Below are 25,047 nucleotides of genomic sequence, written 5' to 3'. Positions count from 1 at the left end.
GCCTTTTCTCGTCCCTACAAAAAGGGATTCCTCCAAACGGCTCGCCTCATCTCTCAAGACAGATGAGCCAATGAGCTCTCCCAGAAAATCCCAGCGCCAGCATCTCCCCGGGGGATATTGCAGCGCCACCTCTTAACCAACCGTTGAACTAAACCTGCATACCCATTCGAACTCTCAAACTGCGAGGATCGGGCTTTTACTACTCGTTGGAAACGATTATTGGGCTATCCACGAGACGTCCTCCGCATCGTTTCGCACTCTACCTTTTGCCACGATTAAGTCTCCTCATACATACCTATCTATACGTTCGCTAACGCACGACGATGGATATCCCCGAGTTTTGACACTTCCAAGACCGTGTATACGAAGAATTTGGTAAATCTGACTTTAGGGAACGTTACTCCCTCCGCGTCAGAAAACAATCGCTGTTTTATTGTTGAGCAATCTTGGAATATATCGGTAGATGGATAAATATAGTTCCAACGATTCCACCAATTTTCAGTTGATTTTTGGCACGAAGTTACGTCGAATGGATATCGCTGGAAAGCGAAGACTCGAAACCGAATCGTAGAATGATCAAAAAAATGTTCAATTTACCACAAACAAATGCGATTTGAATTTTTGGAATTTTTTTAATCGATAGAAGCGAAGGATTGTCTCGGGAGTACCTGAAATCGGCCGAATCTTAGGGAATGTCGTCAGACATCGATTTACACAATGACGCGTGTGTTCGATGAGTGAAGATTAAGGCAATAAATGAAACTGATGTTTCATAGGAACCTGGCAGATTTGATAAAAAATTAGAGAAGTAGAAAGAAAAAACGAAATCGATGACTCGTGTTGTGAAACGGTTTGCACCTTGAGCCAGGAAAACATCATTTTCGGTCGAAAACGATCGGAGAGGTTGAGGCAACTCCGTCGAAAAAAGATAACGACGAAATAACCATAATAATGTACACATATAAATAAACGGAGAATAAGATAAAAAGGTGAGAAATCCTGTACGATTTTATTGATAAACAAATATATGTGTGCTCACATAAAATGGAGTAGGTATACGAGGAGGAGCCGGTGGTGCGAAAGAAAACCGCAAAGGATCGAAAAAAATCCGAGCTACGTGGCCGCGTTGATGATGGCATATAAAACTCTCGTTTCCAAACGATTATTGGGCAATGAAAAGAGAGTCTCGCCTCATATCTGGCACGAGTTGATCGCGAAGCTTCTGCGGCCCAGCAGCGCCGTTGGGATCCTCTCGTCGTCGGAAGAATCCGGTTCTCCTCCTGGCGAGAAATACTTTTGCGCGAGGCAGAAGCTGGCTACTGTGGAGAATTTTGCTCTTCGAGACGAGTCATCATGAAAGCCGGTAAAATGACGACGACGATGATCACGACTATCGTCTTTTTCGTCCGCGTTCGTGTTCCCATTCGCTCGACGAAATCTAGCATTTCGAAAAAAAAAAAAAAACAAACAAAGAAACAAAATAAAACATAATTTGGAGTGGCCGTAACCCCGACTGTACGAGCACATATGTAAAATCGAGCACACGGAAACGGAGTCACAAATACTCGTAAATGTATTCGTAGGAGCAGTCTTCGTTTGAGCTATGCTCCTTGACTCACTGATCTTCGAATAGATGAGTGTGTGTATGTGCAATAGACGCTTTGCGTTATCGCGTAAATGCTTTTACGAGAGACCCTTTATGCTTTACTGCCCAATTACATGGTCATACAATTAAAAAGTCGTAAAACTTTGATGCATATACATTTGTGTGTTTATATAACAAGAGAGGGCGGGAGGGAGGGAGGGAGGGGAGGAGAGATGGCACGCGTGTATGTGTGCCCGGCGGTATCGGAGTGTTTATTGGGATGTAAATGTCGTTGGATTATCGCCCCCGCGGTTCGCACCTCGTAAATTATTCCGTAACGAGCCGAGTAATGCCCGTCATAAGCTGCTCTCTCTGGCCGGCTGGCCATTTGTGTCCTTTCTCTCTCTGTGTTTCCCTCGCCGACTCACATAGAGCACATCCGTGTTCCTCCGTCTCGTGCTCTCGTGTGCAACCCCTTAGCACACAATCTCATCCGTGATATTACGAATGTTTATGGTTATCCACCTGCTTTCCTCGATTCGAGGCGAAGAAACCTCCGACGCTTGGCACAACGAATTTTTTCTTGTTTTCATGTGTTCTGGGGAAACATCATTTTTTTTTTTTTTTCTCCAAGGATTCCACTGCAGCGTTCAGTGCAAAAGAATTTGCGGCTTTTACAAAAGCAATTTGACTACTTTTATAACCGCATTTGAATTTTTATCAGACAAATATGTGCGAGCCTGCGTACACGCTCGTAAACACGTCGACGTAAATTTCATCGTCAATCGAATTCAATCGTACGATTCTCGATGGACGATTAACCCAGACGGGGGCGAGTACACTCCTCATTCTGACTTTTACGATCGTTCAATAGGATCCGTGAAATCGGAACGAGAAGAGAGACATAAAGCCGCGACATACGCCCGTAGAAGTTTGTTTTATTCAGTGATCGCGCGCGCTCTGTACTGTCCACGCGCTCGAAGGAAGTTTAACCGTCTATGATGATTTAGTAATGAGTCGACTACAACGCTTTTCGTACGATCATGTGTGAAGAGAAATCCTTGTGATCGCAACATCGAGACCACACAGTTTATGTAATAGTCATTGCTCACAGAATGAAAGAAAGAGAGAGAGAGAGAGGGAGAGAGGAAAGAAAAGAGAGGGCGGATCGTGCGGTGCTCCGACAGGTGGCAGGCACTTTGCTCGATAATCATGACGGCAGTAAACTCGGGTTTTATGACCACTTGAACAGAATCGTAAAAGTCAGGGACTTTAAGCCCCGGCGTGCGCTCGGCAAAGTCTCATCGTCGTCGTCGTCGTCGTCGTCGTCGAAGACGACTACGAAGAGCAAAGCGTTGGTGGTTCGACGTGGGGCGCGTGTCGGTTACGACGTAGCGCAGAGAAAGACAACGAGAGAGAGGCCAGTCGTGCTGGCTTTCAGCGGTTTCGCTGTAGGCTTCGTCCTCGTCTTCAACCTCCTCGTCATCATCTTTCGGATTACGGATGAGGATGAGCACAGGACGATGGGTGTGAATGGATAACGAGCCCCACTCGATGTAAGGAAATAAATATGAATTGGTATGCGGGCATCAAACTCACGAGGCTCATGAATTTTTTATCGATACTAACGTTGATGGATGGGGGTTGTGGAACTTTTGATCTTTTCGATTCATTAGATTGCTCGCAATGTAAATAGAATTTCTTGAAAGTATATTTTTCATTGAGATTCTGACGCATTGTGGCGAGTCTGACAATTTTGGAGTTTGAATTCAAATTTTAGTACGAAGGATTAACAACCCTCAAGATTTGTTACTGTTTTATTCCACATAGTTCGCGTAAGATGTTATTTTTGGTGTCTGTACAAAAATGTTAATCACTCGTCGACTCGATGTACGCAGTAAATGGGCACAGAGAGGCGTTTCATCTCCCCGATATCATAACAAGCAAGGTTTTTCTTTCCGCGTCCGCACGTTCGAGCGCGCGCAGTCTCTCGGTTCGTCTTGAGAGCAGGAGACAGAATATTTACTCGGATATTCCGGCCGAACAACATGTGGAATGACTGGCGAAAGAATGTTGAGTAAGAAAAAAAGCGCCGAGTAAGTTCTTCGCGTGGAGAAGGATCGCGGAAGGGGCAGGGGGGGGGGGGGGGGGTTGAACTCGGCGGAGGGAAAGAGGCGAGCGCGGTCTCGGAAGATCGTTTGATGATGGACGTTGGCCTCGAGTGTTTCGAATAAGACCGAAGGGAACAAGTGCCACGGGGTGACGAGGGTGGGTCCCGTCAAAAAAGGGAAAAACCATCGGGGCACGGAGAGACGATTGGCCACGGTAACGGAGTGAAAAAAATGCGAAGGGAGAGCACAAGAGAACCTGCCAAACGAGTGAGAAAAAGGGAGAAAATAAGACGAAAAGACGGGAGGAAAGACGGAGAGAAAGAGCGAGAAGGGGAGGCAGAGTAAAGGAAGATGGACCAAAGCCGATGAAATAAAAAGAAAATGAGCAAGAGAGAGGGAAGAAAATAGAAAAAAGAGTCGACGAAAGGGCCATTGCACCCGCGCGAGTGTAGCAAAAATGTGCACGCTTCTTGGTATATATACACGTGAAACCATCAGCGTCCATTCTTCATTGCCGAAACGTCGACGCCGGGCGTCGCGACGCCACGTCTCGTTTCGTGCTTCCCTCCTGCAGTTACGCTTTTCTCTTTCTCTCGCGCAGATTTTTTTCCACCATCTTCTCATGCTCTTTTTTCATCTCTCAAGACACACGAGGGCTCGAGGGTAATCACCGAAGATCATGAAGCCGTTGGCTCACTACCGAATTCCTGATGAATATAACATGGCGTTCGGCCATTTTTTCCATACCTTTTTTCATTATATTGACCCTCGCGATCTTACTTCGTGGCCTGCAACTATCCTTCCGTTTCAATCAAAAGCGTTTCTCGAGGGATCGAAATCTCGCGTGAGCCTTTATACGCGAGCCCTCGTAAGGATTTTCAATTGATTAATTTACATTTTTATCGAATTTATTGAATAAACAGTACGGTTTTGGTCAATCTTATCTGTTGATCGTATTCATTGATTTTGTGTGGAGAATAAAAATAACGGGGACAACTATTTCAACAACAAAAACGCTGCATATTCATGGAGAATATGGCACACGATTTATACAAAGTTGCTCAATTTTCTGTTTGCTTTCCTCTCTCGTCTCTCCACAATTTTTAAAATCGTGAAATATCTTCGTATTGATTCTATAAATCAGGCCTCCATTAGGCGTAATTCTTTATTTATAATTTCATCTTTAATCTGGATAAAAAAATTGAAAATAAGCGAACGTTGATCAATTCATTTGAAACCAGAACAAAAACGATTTTACATCGAGCGTTACCGAATCCTTGTAACGAGATCGCGATTCTTCTTAATGAAAAGTTCGATACTTCGTTAAAAACTGCACGAATTTCGACCACTTTTTAATGCACGATACGCATGCAAGTACCGAAAACTTTACATAAACTTCGTAGATTTATGAATACTCTGCGAATCGTGAAAAAAAAAAAAAAAATAGAAAAATCTGGTATTCGCTATGATCGTAGTTGTGTAATAACAAAAACTGACGCAATGAAATTTCTAGATGAGTGTGAATGAGTGTGATATGGAAAAAATTCTTCGTAAAAGTAAATAGAAAGTTGGGAAGGATAAAATAAAAGTATTATTTATGATACAGAGTCGTCAATATTCGGTACGAATAAAAATTCCACGAAATTCAATAACAACATCATACATGAATGACTAGTTTCGATGTATTATCTAAAAAGTATCGATTCGTCGGGTTTTGGAGGACGGGCGAATGCGTACAGGGGCTCTCGGTGCAGGGAAGACTCAGGGAAGTAATTCCCTTTGCCATCTGGCGGTTGAGCGTCGCATCCTCACGGCGTTTCTGCCGCTGCATCCTACTTTCACGGCTCGCGAAGGATAAAACCTCGACTTTTCGCAGTCGATATATTTTGCAGATTCCCACGTAAAATTCACTTCGTTTCTGTGCCAATGTTGGATAATGAAAAAACTGGAAAGTCGCGCATTTATCGTCGCAGGATTCTCGAGGATGCGAAATTTTCAAAAGAGTTCGGAGAAATATTGGCATCTGGATTGTGTTTGTGGGGAAAAGTGGATCGAAGTACGTAAAAATGATTGGGATGTGCTGCATAATGATACGAGACGTTTTCGAAGGCTCGTTTTAACGATCGAGGACTCGGTGGCCATTCGACGGGTACGTAATGAATAATGCGCCCGTCGATTCTCCCAAGTCCGTGCGAGCCAAGTCAACCCCGCCGCGCGGCGCTCAAAGCGATCTTTCCCTCGAGAGCACTGGCATGCTCGTGCACACGTTGAATCGTGAGGTAATTGCGGAGCAATTTATTTAAACGCGAGTTTAAAACTCGTTAGGAGAGCATGCACAGCTATACGCATACGCTGTGCGCAAAGAGTAGGGCCCCCCTTGGGTAAGGAAAAGCCTACCTTACCGGTCGCTAGCCCATTAAACCGCTGCAGGCCCCGCGTCTGCTGCAATTTACCTCGAGAACGCGATTCGACGCCTTCTTTGCTCGCCACGGCCGATAGCTATCGAGCGGAATTCGGCATGAAGAATTCGCCCTTTTCGTTTATTTTCTTTATTAATTTCGGTGGGAGAGCTAATCTTCGCAGAGCCGTTGAATCTTCCGTTAATTCCGGAGGAAAGAAGCGTCGCCGTTTCAAACGCAGCCGCGAGTTATTTTCTTCTAAACTCTCATAAATTCTTATTTGAGCTTATTACTTATTGACTCGAAGAATACGCTGCGGCGTTATTTATCCGGGAATTATGACTCCTACGCGATTTGTGTACGGCGAGGACAGAGGGCGTCGCTCAGAACTACCGTATAATGGGGCCATTAGATATAAATAAAAATGTGCGATTGAGGTGGAGAAAAGGCCGAGGGAGCTCCAAGTGCGGGAGAGAAATAACGCGATGTTGGTACGAGGTGGAGGGAAAAGTTTGATAAGGATCGCTAAATCGAGCCGGTAATGCGCGAACGGACAATAAGTAACTCGGACTCGCCGCGGGTTTTGCCGCGAGAATATCAGTGGAGCGAGGGGTGTCGGCGGGCGGCTGGAGTAAGGGCATAATAATGGGTACTTAGGCGCTATGGGCATCGCTCGAGCCTCCATACGGTGTGCTGCAACCGCTCGGAAGAGAAAGACGAGAATGCGAGGGCGAGAGAGAGAGAGAGAGCGGGAGAGGCGAAGAAGCAGAGAGAGAATACCGGGGCTCCGAATGAATGAGTGGCAGTTTGCATGTAAACAAACAAGTATCAATGCATCTAAATTGAAACATAAAATGAAACGAATGAGCCCATAAATACACGACCTTAATGGCAGGGTGCTCGGAAAGCTATTGCTTTAGGCCCGACGAGATTTTGCGCTCTTCCTTTTCTTTATTTTTCTCTCTATCTCTCTCACTCTCGCTTTCTCTTCATTTTCGAAGCCACTAGAGAACTCCCAGTCACGTTTAAACACCTAAGAATATCGCTCGACAAAAAAGTCACATGAATTACTCCAATGGCTCCTTTTTATTACACTCCTCATGTATATTTTTCGTGTTTACAAATAATATTACCGCGGAATGTCGGAAGATATGGCACTACAGTAATTTAACATCGTGAAACATCGACGAGAAATAAAAGTTATCGGGGGTTTTACGGTTTATATTCTTAAAATCGTTTGTAATGTTCCTCCACGATTTCACTTTTCAGATCTTCATGTCCTTCCGACCTTTTCGTCTTTCACTAATTCTTCAAACGAACATAATGCGAAATACAATTTTTTACCTTGGAATTTGATGGCAGAGTTGACGGATCTTTCTCAGAGAGGCTCCTCGGCGACGCTCCGATTTTCCGACCGTGTCCCCGTCCCGGAAGAACACATTCTGAAAGCACACAATTTACGTAGCTTTTAAGACACTTTGCTTCGCTAGCTGAGTTTTTTTCGCCCTGTTCTCGCTCAATTCGCATCACCACCAATGTTGCTTTTCAATGGAAACTTAACACAATTGTGCGTCGAGCTTGGTTATCATATTTTCCATTTTTGCATGCGTGCGTATTCAATTAATGAGGAACAGCAGCAACCACAGGATATTTGAAACAAGGAACGGATTCATCAAACAGACTTCGCGTGTTATCCATCATTAAAAAGCAAACACTGTTATTCCATTCATTTGATTTATTTAACGACTTTTCCATAAGCGAAACGAGATTATAACTCTCCCATAATCCGCAGTATATTTGTCAGAAAAGCGGGTGTCCGAGAGGAAAAAAATCTACGAAATTAGCTGTGCAAGTTGTGTCGAACTTTGTAAACGTATAAACTGACTCATTGAAGCGTGAGACTCCCCGATCTTAAAGCGAATAAAGAACGATTGATTCCGCCCACGTACAATGACATTGCTGTTTGCTAATGCGGGAGACACACTGGTGGTCCTTGTTCTCATCGCGAAACCACCATGCCGCGAATTCGTCGCTTTTCATCCGACATTTATAACCTCGACGTCAGAGACAGTCCAGAAATTCTTCAAGACGTTTCAACATTTTTTTCAAGCTCAAACTTCTCATGTTGAGATTTAGGCAGTGTCATTTTTTCAGAGTGTTCGTTTACCGTTGATCTGTGCGCCAACTTTGAAATTCAAGCCGAATGTATATCGGCAGTAGAAAAACCAATGAAAAAACTCTCTATCGAGAAAGTCCAGACTTTCGTCAAATGGAGATTCATCGAAGCATCGGATCCTGAATCCATTCAACACTTAGAGTAGTTGTGCAGACTTTCGAATTTTTTACTCGATCAGAGTTTATCGGTATTTTGGAAGAGACGCGAGTGAAGAGGGCGAAAATAAAAAACCGCAGGGAAGAAAAGGAAGGAGGAAGGAATGTCCGGGTATATTTGCTGTTACGCAACAAAGGCTATCGCGGGTGGATATCGATAGGCCCAGCAGGATTTTTAGTACAGTCTTTCGCGAAGGAACACGGCGCTGGTGCTGGCGTGTCCGTATGTGTTCGAAAGATCGTCGAGGGCAAGAGAGAGAGAGAGAGAGAGAGAGAGTAATGCGCGTAATAACGAGAATGCACAGTCGTAGTTCACGACTTCCAGCAGGGCGAGAGATCGGCGACGGGTTCGAACGGAGTATACACACTCTGTACACTCTCCTTATTCAAGTGTATAGTGAGTACACGACACGGATTTGCAATTCAAACGTCCGTTCCGTAGTATAATACGAATAAATCGAAGTGCGCTGCTTTTGCTTTACCTCGGGGGTCGGATCTCGCTCTCCGGAGTTTGGGAGAGAGGGGGGGGGGGGGAGGGGGGGAAGATAAAAGGAGAAGCGAGAGAGGAGAGATGCTGCGGGGACTGAGAATAAGTAAAATAAAAAGGAGCGCGATAGGCCGGAGGGGGGAGGCAGCGAGAAATAAGGATGAAAAATAAAAGAATGTTTAAGAGAAGGGTAGAAAACTGCGAGAGACTAAATAAACGTTGTTGCGCGTGTTGCATAAATTCAGATCTTTTGCCTCGATCGGGAGAATAATGAGATCATTGTTCGGGATGAAAAGAAGTATAGACTCGCGCGCACACACACGCGCAGACATCCGTAGCCGCATTTACAGCGCGGTTGCTAGCGCAGTGTTGAAAAGCAAAGAGAGACGCAGGCTGGACGAAAAAAGATCAGAGCTCATAGCCTGCTCGAATAAATATAATAAATCGAAAGTTCGTGTGTGCAGGAATGGTTTATTCGTGTATAATGGCAATCTAGGGAAATGTAATGTGGTATTTCTACAGCATGGAAAGAAGGAGAAGAGAAGAGACGAGCATTGAAGAAATGAGGGTAACAACCGATAGATGGGTCCTTTCATGAATGGATATAGCCTGGAAATCATTCTCCAGCGACAAGGAGATGCGAGAAACAGAGGGGAACGAATGAAGAATGTCTTCATTCCGCAGAAGAATGTCGATTTATTTTATCGGCTTGTACTTTTGTTAAGTTCCTCTCTTGCTTGCTGTTCGTTTGCCTCTGTTCTCCGAGCGCGTTTCACCTTAAAGGTAAACCAGAGCTTTCCGCTTTTCGCGTCGACCCGTGTCCGCGACGTTGATGGGCACATCTGTGTGCACGTTGCCACATGTGCAGACCGTATCGCCGTTCAGAACGCTCTCTGTAGCATGTGTTAATGAAATGAAAGATTAAGTCAGACGTAGCCAAGGGAAGCAGGCTTGCCACATGTCATAATCGCCGAACGCAAGAAAAATATATTTTCTGTTTCTCGTCCTTCGGGGTTGGAAGGTTACTTCCTCGTGATAAACGACCAAGAGTCTTACATCGATGGGATGATGTTGGATAATTAGATTGTTTGTTCGAGTGAAGGGCCATCGTAGACCAGCTGCGTAACGGATCGATTCAATCGTTGTATCTGACCTCGAGTCCTTCGCAGGTTCCTCTCTCATTGTTTCTCGTTCGCCATCACCGGCCCGAAGGGTTTCCAGCCCGATGAAAAGGGGCAAAGCCGCTCCTGACGTTCTCTCGTCCGTAACTTCTCCGAGACGATGGCAAACGTGTTTTTTTCCTTCATTTTTTAAAGTTAGCATCCAACACAAAAGGAATGAAGAATGTCTTTATTATATGCCGCTCCGCGAGGTGCCCGGTTGAGTCGAATTGGGACCAGGGTTCCCATGCCCGGCCCCTTTCTCTCCTCGTCTTTCCCTCCGTCCAGAGGAAGCCCGCTGAATCGCTAACATCCAAGATGGACGCCATCGTCCCTGGTGGTCGCCCGTGAGAGGGCCTTTCTCTTTGCGCCTCGGTCCCTGCGTTAGGGCACTCCTTCGAGCTAGAGAAAGGGGCAGGGACAAGAGCTGCTGAGCTCGCCGAGCTGCGAATCCGAAAAGCCCTTTCTCCGGCTGCGACTATTCTCCGGCATGGCCGTGCTCCCATTTTTCGTAAAAGTTCTTTCACCGAAACGAAATCATCACTTTCTTCGATGACTATTTATCGCTTATTCCACAATAAATAACATTTCATCCCGAGCTCGAACACGCTCCGTCGTTTCTTCATCGTTCGAAATCGAGACTTTTAGTCAGATGGGTCTCTCAAGTGTGAGTTTTGTTCGCAGTGATTCTATCGCATATTTCGTAAATTTACGTTTCCATGCTCATTCCATTCTCCCACTTCACACTCGATTTCTATACCATTCGACATGATTTTTTTCCAAAGCAAAGTTACTAAATATAGTGGACAGTATTAAAGAGAATCTTCGAGCCATGTGTAACGTTAAGTATTCACTGCATATGATCGTTATTCACAGAGGAGAACCCGCCTGGTCTCTTCTGGTCGAACGAAGGCTTGACTACCGCTGGATAGTCTGAGATTTCTATGATCCAAGGCGATTTGGGCGAGTCAGGTAGAGCGACGTAGCAATAATAGTAAGTGTATATGCGCGATGATAAATGGCAGCGAAAGACTCGGATGTGCACAAGTGTGACAGCTCTTTCATCATCGTCTTAAGAGTCTACTTGTTGGCCTCTTCGTAGCAAAAGCGAATACTACCAGCTCCGGAAATAACTTTTGCCCACGAGCGGAATATACGCGCTTGGTTATTCCTCAGACAGCTCTTGCGAAGGACGGATTATTCGAGGTGTCGCAATCCAAGATTGCAAAGAATTTCTCCCGGCGTATGATTCCGGTCCACCGTGAACACAAGCGCACGTTCGCAGGGCTCGGTGAAAAGGAAAAATATCGTTTGTGTGGGAAAACTTTACTTGGGGAAGTAAACTCGGGGAATAACTCGAATATTTGAACCCCCCCGCATCCACCCCATGAAACGCAGAGGATTATTTTTCCCCCTACCGGAAGAGCGGAGGCGATTAAAAGAGCGAGGAAACTCCGGTGGGAGTAAATCCACCCCTGTCATGCGAGGATTTGAGACAAAAACCCAGCGGGGATTGGAACGTGGTGAACGCGACGTTCGAGAGAAAGAAAGAGATGCGATACGGTGTGGGAACCGCGGCGAGAAGCGAGAAAAGCGCACACCGAGAAGTGGGTGATGAATAATGGATGGAACGCGCGAACGCGTTTTGCCATATCGTTCTGCCCTTCTCTCAGGCTCCCTCTCTTTTTCTCCTTTGCAACAGAGTCGCGCTCCGGCTAGTGTGTCTCCCGAATATTATCAGTCTCTTCCTTCCTCTCTTCTTTGTCTCGTGTGTCCTGCGCTAGCATTAAACGCGTCGAGCGATATATCTATACAGATGAGCAGGCGAAGCTCTCTTTGCAGACGCGAGAACACGAGCTCTCGTAACGGGCAGTAAATTGGCGAAACGCTCGCGCGTGGACAATGAAATTGCCGCGTTCACCGGCGTGTAAGCTGTCCCGTTATTACACATTTCTCTTGGCCTTATGATTATGTCGCGGGACTATCAACCCTCCCTCGTCTCACGTCCGCTCGCTGCTCCGAGTTTCTCTCTCTCTCTCTTTTTCTCATTTTCCAGCTACTATTCCTCCGCTTCTCTCGTCTCTGGCTTGCCGATGTACAACGAGCTTGCGCGAACAGTAGCCAACGCGTATGAGAAATGCGCCGCACCTATAGACGCTCGTTTTGGAAGCCGCGATGACCCGGTTGTCTGTGCCCTCGCACCAAGCCGACTTACGAGACCTACAACGCGCAGTTTACTCTCGTCCACTCAGCGCCGCGCAATTACGGATTGAGGTGATCGTTATCGTGCCTCTCGTCAAGCCTCCGCCACACTGTTGCTGCGCACAAACGCATTTACATGCTTACACCAGTCAACGCTGTGGACTCCGGCTCTAGATATCACTGTGGCAACGAGCCGGAATAAATGTCGAGTGCAAATCCTCCCTCAACACTGTCATCTCCGATTACCTTGCGATCAGCTTCCGTCCTGTTTTTCTTCGACCTTTTCCGGCGATCTTGCCAAAGATTCGTTAGGATGAAGAAGTTCTACTGCAGCAGAAATGTATCAGGGTCGAGTAGGAAACTTCGACAAATTTTCATCAAATAATGTTCAAGAATAAGCAAAATATATTGCCAAGTTTTCCCGAATCATTGCCAAGTTCGTCAACGTTTCTAAGAGAGTCCAAAAAAAACGTTCAATTATGAGCCCGAAAGTGTAGCAGATTGTAATATTCGAAAAGAATTTCTGCGCAATATTTCGCATTACTCAATTCTCGGACCAGAATTAAGTTCAAGCTGGGGGAAAGGGGAGCAGGAAACTTGAGAAAATCTGCTGATTAAGGGGTGCGGAAGAAGGAAGGAAGAGGTGAAGAAGGGCTCGAGAAGTATGAGAGGCTTCGCGCGTCTTGCTGCTTCACGAGGTTTTGGCCGTCGGCGAACCTCGATGGCGGCTCGCAGCAGCTCACGAGTGCGCTTCTCTCTTTCCTCTTTCGTTCCCATTTTCCGCACGCCGTTCCATAATTTTCAATTATCTCCAGCGCCGTTTTTATGGTCTAATTATTTTTTTTTTATACGAGCTCGCGCGCCCGAGAGCACACGCGGCACTCTGCTGGACGAGAGCGTGTGTGTACGTGTGAGTAATCGGAATGTAGGTTGGCGATTACAAAAAGTGGTTCTCCCCGGCTCTTGCTCTGGCAGCGCGAGTGCGCACCCTGAATAAACGTCTTGCAATTATAGTTTGAATGCGTACATACATTACGGATGTGTGAACCTCAAGAAGTTCGTCTCAACTTGATTTTCCAATCAGAAGCAACAGTCCTCGTGACGCGCGCTTCTATATTTACAACACCCACAATAACAACAATGTGAAATATCGTGTAATCGTAATTCCCCAGCGCCATATTTCTTATCGACTTCAGCTGTGTCTTATCTAATAGGCGTCGAGGAGGCATGCGTGCTAAAGAACTTTTTGATAAATTGTACCTAGGCATAAACACTTTGTATGTATAAGTGTATTTACGCGCACGGCAAACCAGCTGCTGCTGCCTCGCTCTCGTAAGAAACATTGTAAACTGTGTTCTATAAGAACGCGCTAATGACTTTCATGCGCTGGAGAACAGCCTCGACACGCAACTTTGGGTTACGTTCTCGCACCTTTTGGCGAACCGAAGCTATGATCTGTCTTTTCGGCCGTCCATTTCGCTGCGAGGAAACACGAATTTGTTTTCGTGGGGGAAGGTCAAAAAAACTGGATAGACTCATAGGATGAGTCTGTCGAAGATTCTTATCGGAATTTGCTCGGTAGCGCTCGTTAATATTTGCGTCAAAATGAAGTCTGTGAAAAATTCTGTATCAAACTGGTTGAAGTTTTGTTTTATCTCAATGTTGAGAATACCTTGTCACTGGTGACAAGGCTCGGAGTCGAAGTGGCTGACTTCATTGTACAAAGCCAATGGCTGAGGCAGAGCCACGCGATACTAATATCTAATCGCACTTGCTGAGAGCTCAAAGAGTCCACGACGAGTCGACTGTGTACACGAGTCGTCGCGACGATATCAGAAATACTCGCTGAGAATTATTATGCGACGAAAGGGGGTACAGAAAAACATTGAACGATCATATGATGGCAGAGAAAAATGCTTGATGGGAAAAAGAACGTTTTGCTGTTGAAGCGCCGAAGAAATAATCGGTTCATCGGACAGTGGCATTGAGTTGGTCGAAAATTTGGTGGATTCGACTATTTTTGTTTTCGAACGAACGGAATCGTTTGCTACTCGATATGGTTGAATCCGATGGGATTTTCTTCCACGAACACCACTTTTTCAGTGAGTTTCTCATCGATCGTATCCCACCATTCGATCCACTGAATCGTTTCATTCGAAATCGATTGCCTGCAGGAAGCCCCATTGCGGTTTGTGAAGAAAATATATTTCATCAAGCGTTCAACCACACATACGTCAAATGTCACATCGACAAGCTCCAAGTATGTCAAATGGAAAAAGGCCATCATTTTGAATTCGGAGTCTCTCCAGGGCTGATAAATCATCAATGCTTTTCAACCTAATGGGCTTTTTTTTTGGATGTTTTTTCCGGTCGTCCTGCACGCGAGCTTCAGGCATGCTATGGGGAAAACAAAACATCGATTATCGAAGTACGAGGGACGCGAAAAAGAGGTGTACACGCGCTCGGCCGTGAGTTCACGTCCCTTCCTACATGTGTACGCGCATATGTACGAGTTTGGGAAGCTTTTAACGAGCCGATGTGCGCGTGAGTACGGGATCGCATTTCGTGTTGCGAGAGCACAGAGAGGAAAGAGTGTTTCCAAGAGAGAGAAAGATAGGAATCGTGCTTCAAGAAGCTCCGAAGGGCTGAAGAGAGAAAAAGAAGGGAACACGCTTCGGAGAAAGAAGAGGGTGGTCGGCCGTTCTTGCACCATGGAGCGCATACCTCCTGAGCCTCTCTCGCGCGCAAACCACCTAAGGCCATAAGTAACGTCTCCTTAAATTATGACCTATCTTATCTTACGGTTACTTATGCGCCTCGGCGTATGTTTATGCGGGGACGAACGTGAAACATTTCGGTGTGTCCCTCTCAGCGATCGGATCACTGACCGCCGCGCCTCGAGCTTGCTACACTCGCGCATGTAACCTCCCTCGATTAATGTGTACATGAATTTTTCAGTGTACATCGCGTTACGGCGAATAAACAACTGCGCGAAAACTCGTTCCAAATTATTTCTCGATCGAATTATGCGACGAGAAGTCTACTCTGCGAAAAATCAACTGCGTCGAAATCTCATTGATTCGGACATTCTTCAGATTGTACGTAAAAGAGAACAAATTTCTATAACTTTTTCATAACGCTTTGCGAAAATATGACGAATTTTGAAAAACTTTTACGATATTCTTTCTTCCGCGATCCCGCCTCATCGCTTCCGACCATCGGTCAACGAACGTATCGTTATTATTTGTTAACGACGATACGGATAATGTGCTCGACGACAGTGCAAAGTGGAATAAAGTGAGGCCTTAAAATGTTTTTTTTTCTGAATCATTAGAGGTAACTCGATGGAATTAATTTTAAGTGAGCAGTTTAGCTCGTTTGCTATACGTATATCGAAACGCGACTTGTATATTCAGAATCCGGTATGGTGAGAGAGGCCATTTTTCGGACAACCATAATGGCATCGTTGATCGAGGACGGTTCTCTCTCAGGTAGTCCCGTCGAGCCAACGCAGTTCTCGAGAGCGACAAACGCTCCGGTACAGTCCGTACCCACTATTTCAGAAATGAGCCTGTCCGGCTTCTCCCCCGCTTTGCACACTCGCCCACAAACCTCAGTGCCAAAGAGTCGTGCTAGTTTATTCAGCTCATGCTCAATGAGCCCTCCTGACTCGCAGCGCCGCACATACTTACACAAAAGAGTGTTTTGACAAAGTCGCACTCTGTCGGTGGCAGGTATCCCCCAATTTCCTTAATATCGTATGCAAATTGCCACGACCAAGAGGCCATTAGCCGCTTCTTTTATTGCGGTTAACTCTCTTCGTTGCTCTCTTTCTCTTTCGGGCGAAATCTTTTGCGACAAGAGCACTGTCTCGGCTTCCGAAGGATCTTAGTCCCTCGCTTCGACTCGTCCTAACTCCTATCTTACATGCAGGCCTTCAAAGGACATCTAATTTCAATGCTGGAAATCCGCAGCCTCGGTGTGTCTCCTCGAAAACGAAAACCTCCGAGCTGATGGAGTCAGTTTGGACGTTCGTGTTACTGCAAGCGTGTTCTCTAGAGAAAATGATCTTTCAATGTGAATCAGGCTCTTTCGTTTACAATTGCAACATTTTTTACCCTCTTTTTTAACGTTTCAATAAATTCGACAGTATAGCAGAGGCTGATATTGCTTCGGAATTACTTTAGTCACCGATCTCTAGAAAATTTATTTCAAAAGCTCTGTGTAAAATGATTTTTTCAACTATACTCCGGTGGTCCTCGCTCAGCAGTTCCGAAGCCGTCCTAAAAGTAGAGATTTTCAAGATGAAACTGGGCCGAAACCACTCGCGCGAACTTATCATTTTCTGGGCAGGAAACAAAGTTGTCAAGAGTCCTTACAAGCTATCGAGGATTCGGACGCGACCATGTGTCCTCGAAGTCGAGTCTCGTTGAAAATCGTTTCGAATTACAAGCACAGATGTCAGACTTTTTAGAATGAAGCAAAATATCGAAAATTACTTCTTCGAACAGAGAGTGCAGGTTGAAAAAACTGAATATTTCTCGATAATTTCTGGACACGATAAGAAATTAAAAAATGTTCATTAATTCTCAATTATTTGTTTAAAATGCTACAAACTTTTTTTAAGGTATTTGGACGACGATCGAGTTATTTGTTCAAATCAACCGTTGTTACTTCGACGCATACAAATTTACTCCGAATTAACGATTGTCCTTTGCGAATTTGATTCGACTCGTAAAATTACGAAAAATTTGAAAAGTTCTTTAGGAATATCTAAAGTTCCTAATCCGAATATCACGCACCGCAGGGAAGTTAGCGAACGGAGTGTATTAGAAATGATTGATGATGCGTGCTTGCAATAATTATCGCAGTATGTAAACGAGCCCATACAGAGTGTCGTTAACGTCCAATCTAATCACTCGACATCGTCTCTCTTCTTACTTTTTTCTTGCATATATAGCCAGATACGAACTGGTTGAGGAAGCCAGGGGAGGGCAGCGCAGGTAGGCATTACGAGCTCGTTTATAATATTTTTTCTTGGGTATCGTCGCACGTTAGCGCCGTGCATAGAAGAGACAAAGACAGAAAGGGTTGGGAGCAGCGAAGAGAAAGAGGGCGAGAGAGAGAAAGGGGAAGATAAAGAGAGAAAGAAAAAAGAGAGAGATTGGGAGAATGTATGCATACCTACTTAACGCTGAAACAGAGAGAAGGCTCAGGCGTGCATGATCGTCGCGAGAGGGAGTTCGCCTGAGCGCATTAACGACGACGCGACGGTACGATAACCCCGCGGGGGCCACTAACAAGTGCAACGCGCCGATATCCTCGGCCTTTTAGATTGGGGAGATAAGCTGTGAGCTTTGCTGGCGTACGAGCTCGTGCTCATGCACACCGGACATTCCTACGTGTGTGCTCAACGCATACGTCATTACGTTTCATTTTTTTTCTCTCAAATGCACCTTCAGTTTAAGGCTGGTGTCATCCGGGGGTGCTACTACCCCTGAGGAGGCTTTGCCTCTTTTCTTTATCAATCTTTGGGACGATGAGACCAACGGTGGCCTAGTTTCATTTTTTTCGCCCCGTAGACGAAGATAAAAGTGTAAAATTAACTGCAAAGAATGAGGAGTAAACGAAATATTTGTATTATGAAAAACGGTCGCGATATCTGCTTTTTTATTGACCCATTATCTGCCTTTTATTAACCTTTTAATCAATTAAAGTGATAAATAATTGGTTTCGATGAGTTTTCAGGGAATATCGAATAACGTATGGACTGGATTCAGTAAATATTGAATTTGGAGGTTCGAATTACCCGATTGAGAGTCGTCACATCGTTTGGAAACGAGACTCCATATTTTTTAAACTTAAGTTTCTCGTCGTCGTATACGCAGCAGTAAAAACATGTTTTAGGAATCGTGCATGCGGCCATTGCAGCATCACTCTGAACTTGGTGGATCATTAATTTATCCACTCGTGCGCAATTCTATGCTGACAACCGAGCTAAATTGTCGGTTTACATTTGCATATATGCGCGTTTTTATACCAAACAGATCCGAGGCATGAGTTTTCTTATCCAAATACTTTTGATGCAGATGCGATTAATCTTTCGCGTGGCTTTGTGAGCGAGAATTTAAAAATAAGCATTCGAAAATGCAGCGACACTTGAAAACAAACGTCGCCGAGATTTTCAGTGATTATTCAAATCTGACTTCTTCAGCGAATTACAATGATAAATTTTATTTGGGATTGTCACACGAAAGAGAATTCATTCGAAGAGTGATCACCGGTGAAAACATAATCGGAGAATTCTCGATGCCCGTACAAGAGCCCCACACGAGGTCGTAAGAAGTCGAGCAGAGTCGAGAATTCCGAAAATTCAGAGAAATGCGCTTTTCAGGCCGGATGCGAAATCCTCGACGTCGTTCGAGAGCAGCTGACGAAAGAGGAGCGTAAAATTGAGCGAGGAAGCGTGTGCGCCGAGAAGCAAAGTGTCGAGAAAAACGACGAGGTCTCACGTTCTCTACGATCTAACGAATCAGTGCCAACTTAAACAGAAACTCGGGAGCGAGTGATAAAAAGAATATACGCGTCAGCATAAAAATATGTGTCGTCGCGAAATGGCTATTTACCAACTGTAAGCTCTGCCATTTTTCAACCGGGATCCAAGCTCGTATTTCAGGCATTGAAAAATGTGTGTACACGCTTGGCAGTCTCGGTTAAACTGAAGCTCCAATAAAGCTCGAAATGAGCGTACACTCGAGCGTATAGTAGCCGAGGATACTTCGCAGTGTGTATTTGAGTTTCAAGTACATCTCGAACGCGAGGTTCGACGTTGGCTCGCCATTCTGTACAACGCATGAGTCGACTGGTGATAAACAATAGGGCGTAACCAGCGTGATTTATAACGAAAAGTGACGCGGGTGACGCCCTTGTCTCGGCTAGTATGTGATGCACGTCCACGTGCTCGTTGATATTCCAGAGTTTCTAAAAGTTTTTCGGTTCCTCTTCGTTTCCCTTCTATGGCTCTGCTCCGTGTGTATTGCGTCTAGGGGATTTCATCAAGTGGGTTCATCGGGGCCAAGGAGTCTCGGGGAATGCGCGCGCTCGGCATCTAAAGACCCGCGAACCAGAGCCGGCAGCAGTTGTGGCTTGAGCCAAAAGCAAAAGCACATCGTAGGGAATCTCTCGGACGCGGAGATCGCGGGGACAACGCGCCCTCGAAGAAAACCAAGAGCGCGCGACACGCCGCTGCAAAAAACCCTCGATCTCCTCCATCCTCCGGCTTTCGTCCCCGCCGTTTTTCGTTACCTGCTTTCCGCACGTGGGAGCGAGGAAGAAGGTCTCTACCGCACCCTTCCGACACCAGCCTCTTCCATCTCTTTCCCTCGTTCTTCATCCTCCTCCGAGTCTCCCCTTTTTTCTTTCTCATTCTCTTGCGTCTTCTTCCGAGATATCGAGGCCCACTCGCATTCGTTCTTTCCTCCGGGTCTCCTTTTCCGCTCCACCTTCTCCAGTTGCAAAAGGGAATCTCCCTTTTTCATTGCGCGCTTGTACATCGTCGCGCCACGGGATCCTGCGCGAGGACATCCTTCTTCATACTTTTTTTACTCTTCCTTGCCAGACTCTTCGTCCACTCGGACACTTCTCTCTCGCTCGCTCTCCTTTCCTTACGTTCCCGCGTTTTTTTCCATGCCCACACAATACGAAGACGCCGAGGAGAGAGAGAGAGAGAGAGAGAGAGAGAGAGAGAGAGAGAGAGAGAGAGAGAGAGAGACAAACTTTGAACCTCCATCGTGCGGAGCGTACCAAGTTCTTTTGAAAAGATCCTCCGAACGCGTCTCCTTCTCTCCACCGTCCACCCATCTCGTTCGCTCGCTTCCACCTCGTTTCTTCTTGCCATGCACGCGAAAGAAGTCCTCGCACAGACCAGCCAGGCTGAAGGAACGCGAACGACGCTCTTCCCTGATTAATATCCAGATCCACTCACAGAGATAGTTCTTGTTTGGATGAAGCAATTCCAGCCGGTTTTTCTGACGATATCTCGCGCCAGCACGATCTCCCGGGGTTAAAGCCTACGTGGCTTCTCCGCTCTTGACTTTCAGACTCGCAGAGACTAAGAGAAAGAGCGAGAGAAACATGAAACGAACCTACATGGGCAACGATATTATTTTTTCTCCGTTTGCCCTCACCGCGCGTTTGTATTCGTCGATGTGTTGGGATCGCTGCTGCCGATGACTGACCCAAAACGTGCGTTCTATGTCACAGCCAAAACTGTTCGAGATCCCTCTCAACATTTGATGACATAGAAATCAACTCGAATCCGACAGCTTTCGTCATCAATCAAAAAAACCGTGAATTTACTGTGTAACTCAGGCACTATCCATAACCAGACGCGATTCAATCCCACAGACATGAGGAAAAAGAAATTTTAGAACGAAATCACACGCAGTCAGTTGCCCAGTTTTCCTGTAAATAATTCAACCTTATCACAGTGAAGCACGATCTCATTTCGACGATGAAAGTCAGAAATGGAATGTTCTCTGCTGGTCAAGTATTCGATCCAGTGCTGGGATTGTCAGCCATTTTAGTTGTAACTTGTCCTCGTGGTTTATCCCTTCGCTTTCCTCAGTCATCACTCTGCTCGAACTGAGCATGGGTACGTGTACGGAGGAATGAAAGGAAAAAAGGCTCGCTGGTAGTCAGCAGCAGCAGGAGTGCCAACACGCCTCGGCGCTTCTGTCGTTCTCTGGATACACATAAATATATAAATACCTACGTGTGCTTTTGTATGTTCAGTTCGGAAAATGATCTAAGGATATATCTACAAGAGAACGTTCGCCACACGGAGCGCATGCTACTCGTGATTTAGTTTCAGTAACTACACTCTCGTACAGCAGGGCCACGATCCTGTATCGATTCTTGCAATCGATATACACTCGATCATTGATGAATCTTTGCCGGTAGATTTATCGTATGGCTCGCTATCTCTTTCGTTCCCTCGCGATGCGGTCATAAACACACTCACACCAACAGACTGCATTCTCAGAGCTCGATTATGATTCACATACGGTTGTGCTCCGTAACACAAACCGGATATTTAATCGAAGATCTAATCTGCTCTCGAGAGCATGTACGATTTATCGACCAGGCCTGCATTATGCATGAGGGAATCAGGTACGAGAAAAAAGCTTTTTTTCTCAATTCCCATTTTTTCCTCGTACCGAAAGCTCAGGAAAAAGGCATTTCGCTCGAGACTTCTGTGAAGATTCAGCGAGCGCGTTCGTTCCTCGATCGATTTATTCGACTCTCGTCCACTTTGCTACCGCATTTGCTTCGAATTTTTTATCGAGCGAAGAACAAAGAAACTTTTGCAAATTGATGAACTCGAGTGCAGTCGCGCTTCCAGAGAGGAGTTTCGAGCACGAAAGCCTGAATTTGTGTCTCTTGAAAAATCTGCGAAACTCGTTTCTCCCAATGACATTGGCCTAAGCGATGCCAAAAATAAATGCACCATTTTTCTACTCATCATGCAACACTTTTGCAGAATTTTCACGCGTGTCCCCACACATACGCGTACGTGGACGTTCTCGAAAGTCGCTTATGTACACTGTGAGGAAAAAAATCACGTGTCGACAGTGAGGAACAAAAGAACTCTCCGTATTTCTCGATTTATTATCGCGTCGACGCCGCAAATTTCTCGAAAGGGGCGGTTAAAAATAACTTCCAACAACGTTCAAACGCAGGATTCGAGTTGTAGTACGTTTACGTCTTATTTGGTTTACGCGAAAGCTCGAGCTCGCATTTTCTCCGTGCTACAGAGAGAGCTCCAGTGAATCAAAACTGTAAGATAACTCGGTTAGATTAGAACCGTGCGGTGGCGGAACAACGATAAGAATACGTGTGTTGCTATTAATGAAAATTCTTGGCGCTTTGTTGCCCAGAAATTATTCGACGAAAGTCAGGAATTCAAAGCGTCGTTGTAAATTAAGGGCTAGTAGGAAATAGCACATGCACGAGACGCCATTTCTCACATTCTCAGAGTAATTGTGAGGCCCCAACGATAATATAACGTGACGAATTTTCAGCAACGATTCGTGCAAATTTTAGATTTCTCAAGCCAATGGAATCTTCACGCACTTTTTGATGCACGATTATCTTGAATCCCAGAATCGTTGAAAAATTTTCTATCAACGAAAAAACGAATCGAAGCTACGAAAATAAATGTCGACTAACTGCTGCGCTCCACGACCGTCCAGTGAGCTTTTCCACATTTTTAAAATCACATTTCGGATGGCAAAATTAGCCAACAGATGCAGATGATTTTGAGATTCTTTTGCCCCAAAAATGTTGAAAACTGTTCACTGTACGCGTGTGAAAAATCAATAGTAACTTTGTCGATGTTTCAGACCTGAAAATTACTCTTTTCCTACGCTTTCGTGAATTTTCCAATCGAAGAAAGCCTTACGAGTCGATTCAGAGTACCGAAAATGTTAGAAGTTGTCGAGCGTTCAGTATTTCTTCTCATTCATCTGCGTATTTGATAAGCGTCCGTGGGATGTGGGTTCGGGCATAGCTGCATTTTTTTAACGGTGATAAAGAGGAAAATGCGTTGATTTGTGTGAAATTGGAAATACCTGAGCGATGGCGTCAGCCGACGGTTGACGTAGTGCATGGATTGGTTTCCCCATAGCCCTTCGACTGTTGGCCCATGCAGCGTATATACAGAATCCGAGCACAGCGACGAGGGAGAGAGAGAGAGAGAGAGCGCTGTTCGTTCGCGACACTGACTCACGTGGTTAAATCCAAGATGGCCGCTCGCCTTGGGCGTGGCCGATCTGCGGGTATCACATATCGCGGGGCTCGAACGATTCTTCGTTTTTCATCGGTTTGCGAAAAGATCGCGATAAACACCTCGTGCACGATCCATCACTCGCGAGACAGTTGAAGAATTTCGCTTTTTCGTACGTCAACTCGCGGCATTCGGTCACTTTACGAGAGTTCCGACGTGGTGTAGGCAACGTGCGAGCGGCCATCTTGGCACATATTTTCCCCTCCACCTACCACCACTCCCCATCTCGCTCTCTCACGCGCGCGGCAGCCTCGGCACGCGGTCCATCCGCGTTGGCAGCCTCCGTTGCTCGAGCACGATATGCCGCGCCTCGCCTCGCCTCGCAACTTCCGCCATTCTCGAACGACTGTGTCTTCCCATCTCGCTTCATACAAACTGAAAATCAACGAAGGAAGCTCCCATTATTTCGATTCACGATACATTTAATCGTTTAATCAATCAAATATCGTTGTACTATCGTCGCAACAAGTAAAAAAGTTTTTCTATGGATTTTCAAACGATTCGAGTCCTGCTTGCGGAACTTCGTAAACGACCGTTCCCCTGTAACGAGCAGTATCTATTGATTTTTCACCCCACTGACGACTGACGTCCTCCCCGAAACTCCCGCCGTTACAAACTACGATTTATTCCAAAACTATATTGTTTCATTGCAATTGCGTGTATGTGCCATTTATTCACGGAATTCTAATCAATAATTAGTCATTTCAGAAAAGCTTTTAAACGCCATCCTCCCCCGAATTGATTAGCTCCAACCCCAAAATTCAGCCCGCGTTTTCGCGTGCTCATCCCCGAGTCGCGAGTCTTCCAAAAGTTGCGTTGTGCGCATCCTCCCGCACTAGATATTTGCCCGCGCCTCCATCCCGCTCACTCCTTATTTTTCTCTCCCTTTTCTCTCCGCGAACGTTTCGATCGTTACGAAACTTTTTTCTTACCCGGAGTCTAGGAAACAAAAAGGAAAACGGGATAATTTTCGTTATTCGACGGTCTCGGCGCGGGAGAGAGACAGAGAGAGAGAGAGAGAGAGAGAGAGAGAGAGAGAGAGAGAGAGAGAGTCGTGTTGATGCCTCTACGGTTAAAAATATCTTGCTGGTAAGTGAGTAGAATCCGTGAGGGAATAAGGAAAGCTTATAGCTGACTCTCGTCACTTTAAGATTCAGCTGTGTGCCTTTTCGTTTACGTATAGACACTTGTATTTGTATTAGTAAGTTGGTGTATTCGTGATACGGAAAGTAACCCACGATCTTAAACGCTCGTAGTGGGGATCAGCCATTTTGCTCCGAGTGTGAGGCCTTCGCTCCTTTATACACGCAGCGACGCGACGGCTCCACGGGACTTGCCCGTCGGCATGAAAATTCAGAAGCTACCCTAAATATTTGTTTGATCTTGCTCCCTTTATCGTTTATTTTCATTCGAATATTTCGCATTTTCTGGACACTCGAAACTTTCGGTCTATCGATTGCTACGACATGCTTCGTCAATTTTTTCTCCAAATCGCAGAGTCAAAATTACGAGAAAACAGTTGCGGAAAAACTGTTTTTTTGTCACTGCTTGGAAGTGAAACAAATTTGGAGTACGACTATAATCAATAAAAAAAAAGTCCATTGAAAATGCTCCTCCCAAGTAATTGCTGCGGCCCGAGGCAACTCTTATGTAGATTATAATTATTATTATATTTACAATTTTCCATGTTCATAGTGAATTCATTAGATCCGAAAAAAAGATAATTAATGTAGCTCGTTCGCTCGTTTTATCCTCATTACTTCGAGATAATTAGATTTAGATTTTATCGTAATTACCGGCTTGGAAACATGTACATGCGCGGATAAAAATATGTAGGCAGTTTAAAATGCAAAAAATACGAGGCGGTACTGATGTATATTCCGAATTTACGGAATCGTTGTTCAAGTATACCAGCCTGTGGCTTTT

The 25,047-nt window shown here is 45.4% G+C and overlaps 2 protein-coding genes across 2 annotated transcripts in view; both read right to left on the bottom strand.

Annotated features, from left to right (window-relative positions):
• Positions 1–1,058: 1,058 nt before the first annotated feature.
• On the bottom strand, positions 1,059–23,275 carry LOC122407644 (uncharacterized). The gene is made up of 3 exons (XM_043413983.1): positions 22,907–23,275; positions 7,440–7,537; positions 1,059–1,438 (listed from the first exon to the last, which is right to left on the bottom strand). Exons 1-3 carry the CDS (start codon positions 22,958–22,960, stop codon positions 1,192–1,194), a joined length of 399 nt encoding a protein of 132 aa, XP_043269918.1. The 5' UTR covers positions 22,961–23,275; the 3' UTR covers positions 1,059–1,191.
• The window catches only part of LOC122407957 (uncharacterized), a 291,189-nt gene continuing 289,403 nt past the window's right edge, over positions 23,262–25,047 (bottom strand). The window contains exon 6 of the mRNA XM_043414446.1: positions 23,262–23,496. Coding sequence (XP_043270381.1) covers positions 23,262–23,496 — 235 coding nt within the window. The remainder of the gene's footprint in view (positions 23,497–25,047) is intronic.

Source organism: Venturia canescens, chromosome 3, assembly GCF_019457755.1.
Source record: "Venturia canescens isolate UGA chromosome 3, ASM1945775v1, whole genome shotgun sequence".
Lineage (NCBI taxonomy): Eukaryota > Metazoa > Arthropoda > Insecta > Hymenoptera > Ichneumonidae > Venturia > Venturia canescens.
The sequence above is the reverse complement of the archived record's forward strand: the minus strand, read 5'-3'. Positions and strand labels throughout refer to the sequence as shown.

Excerpts from the sequence above, each read along its gene's own strand:
- LOC122407644 (XM_043413983.1), bottom strand. The coding sequence starts at position 22,960 with ATGGGGAAACCAATCCATGCACTACGTCAACCGTCGGCTGACGCCATC. Across the intron at positions 7,538-22,906 it reads CGGCTGACGCCATCGCTCAG|AATGTGTTCTTCCGGGACGG; the intron begins GTATTTCCAATT and ends GTGTGCTTTCAG. Across the intron at positions 1,439-7,439 it reads CTCTGCCATCAAATTCCAAG|ATTTCGTCGAGCGAATGGGA; the intron begins GTAAAAAATTGT and ends TCGAAATGCTAG.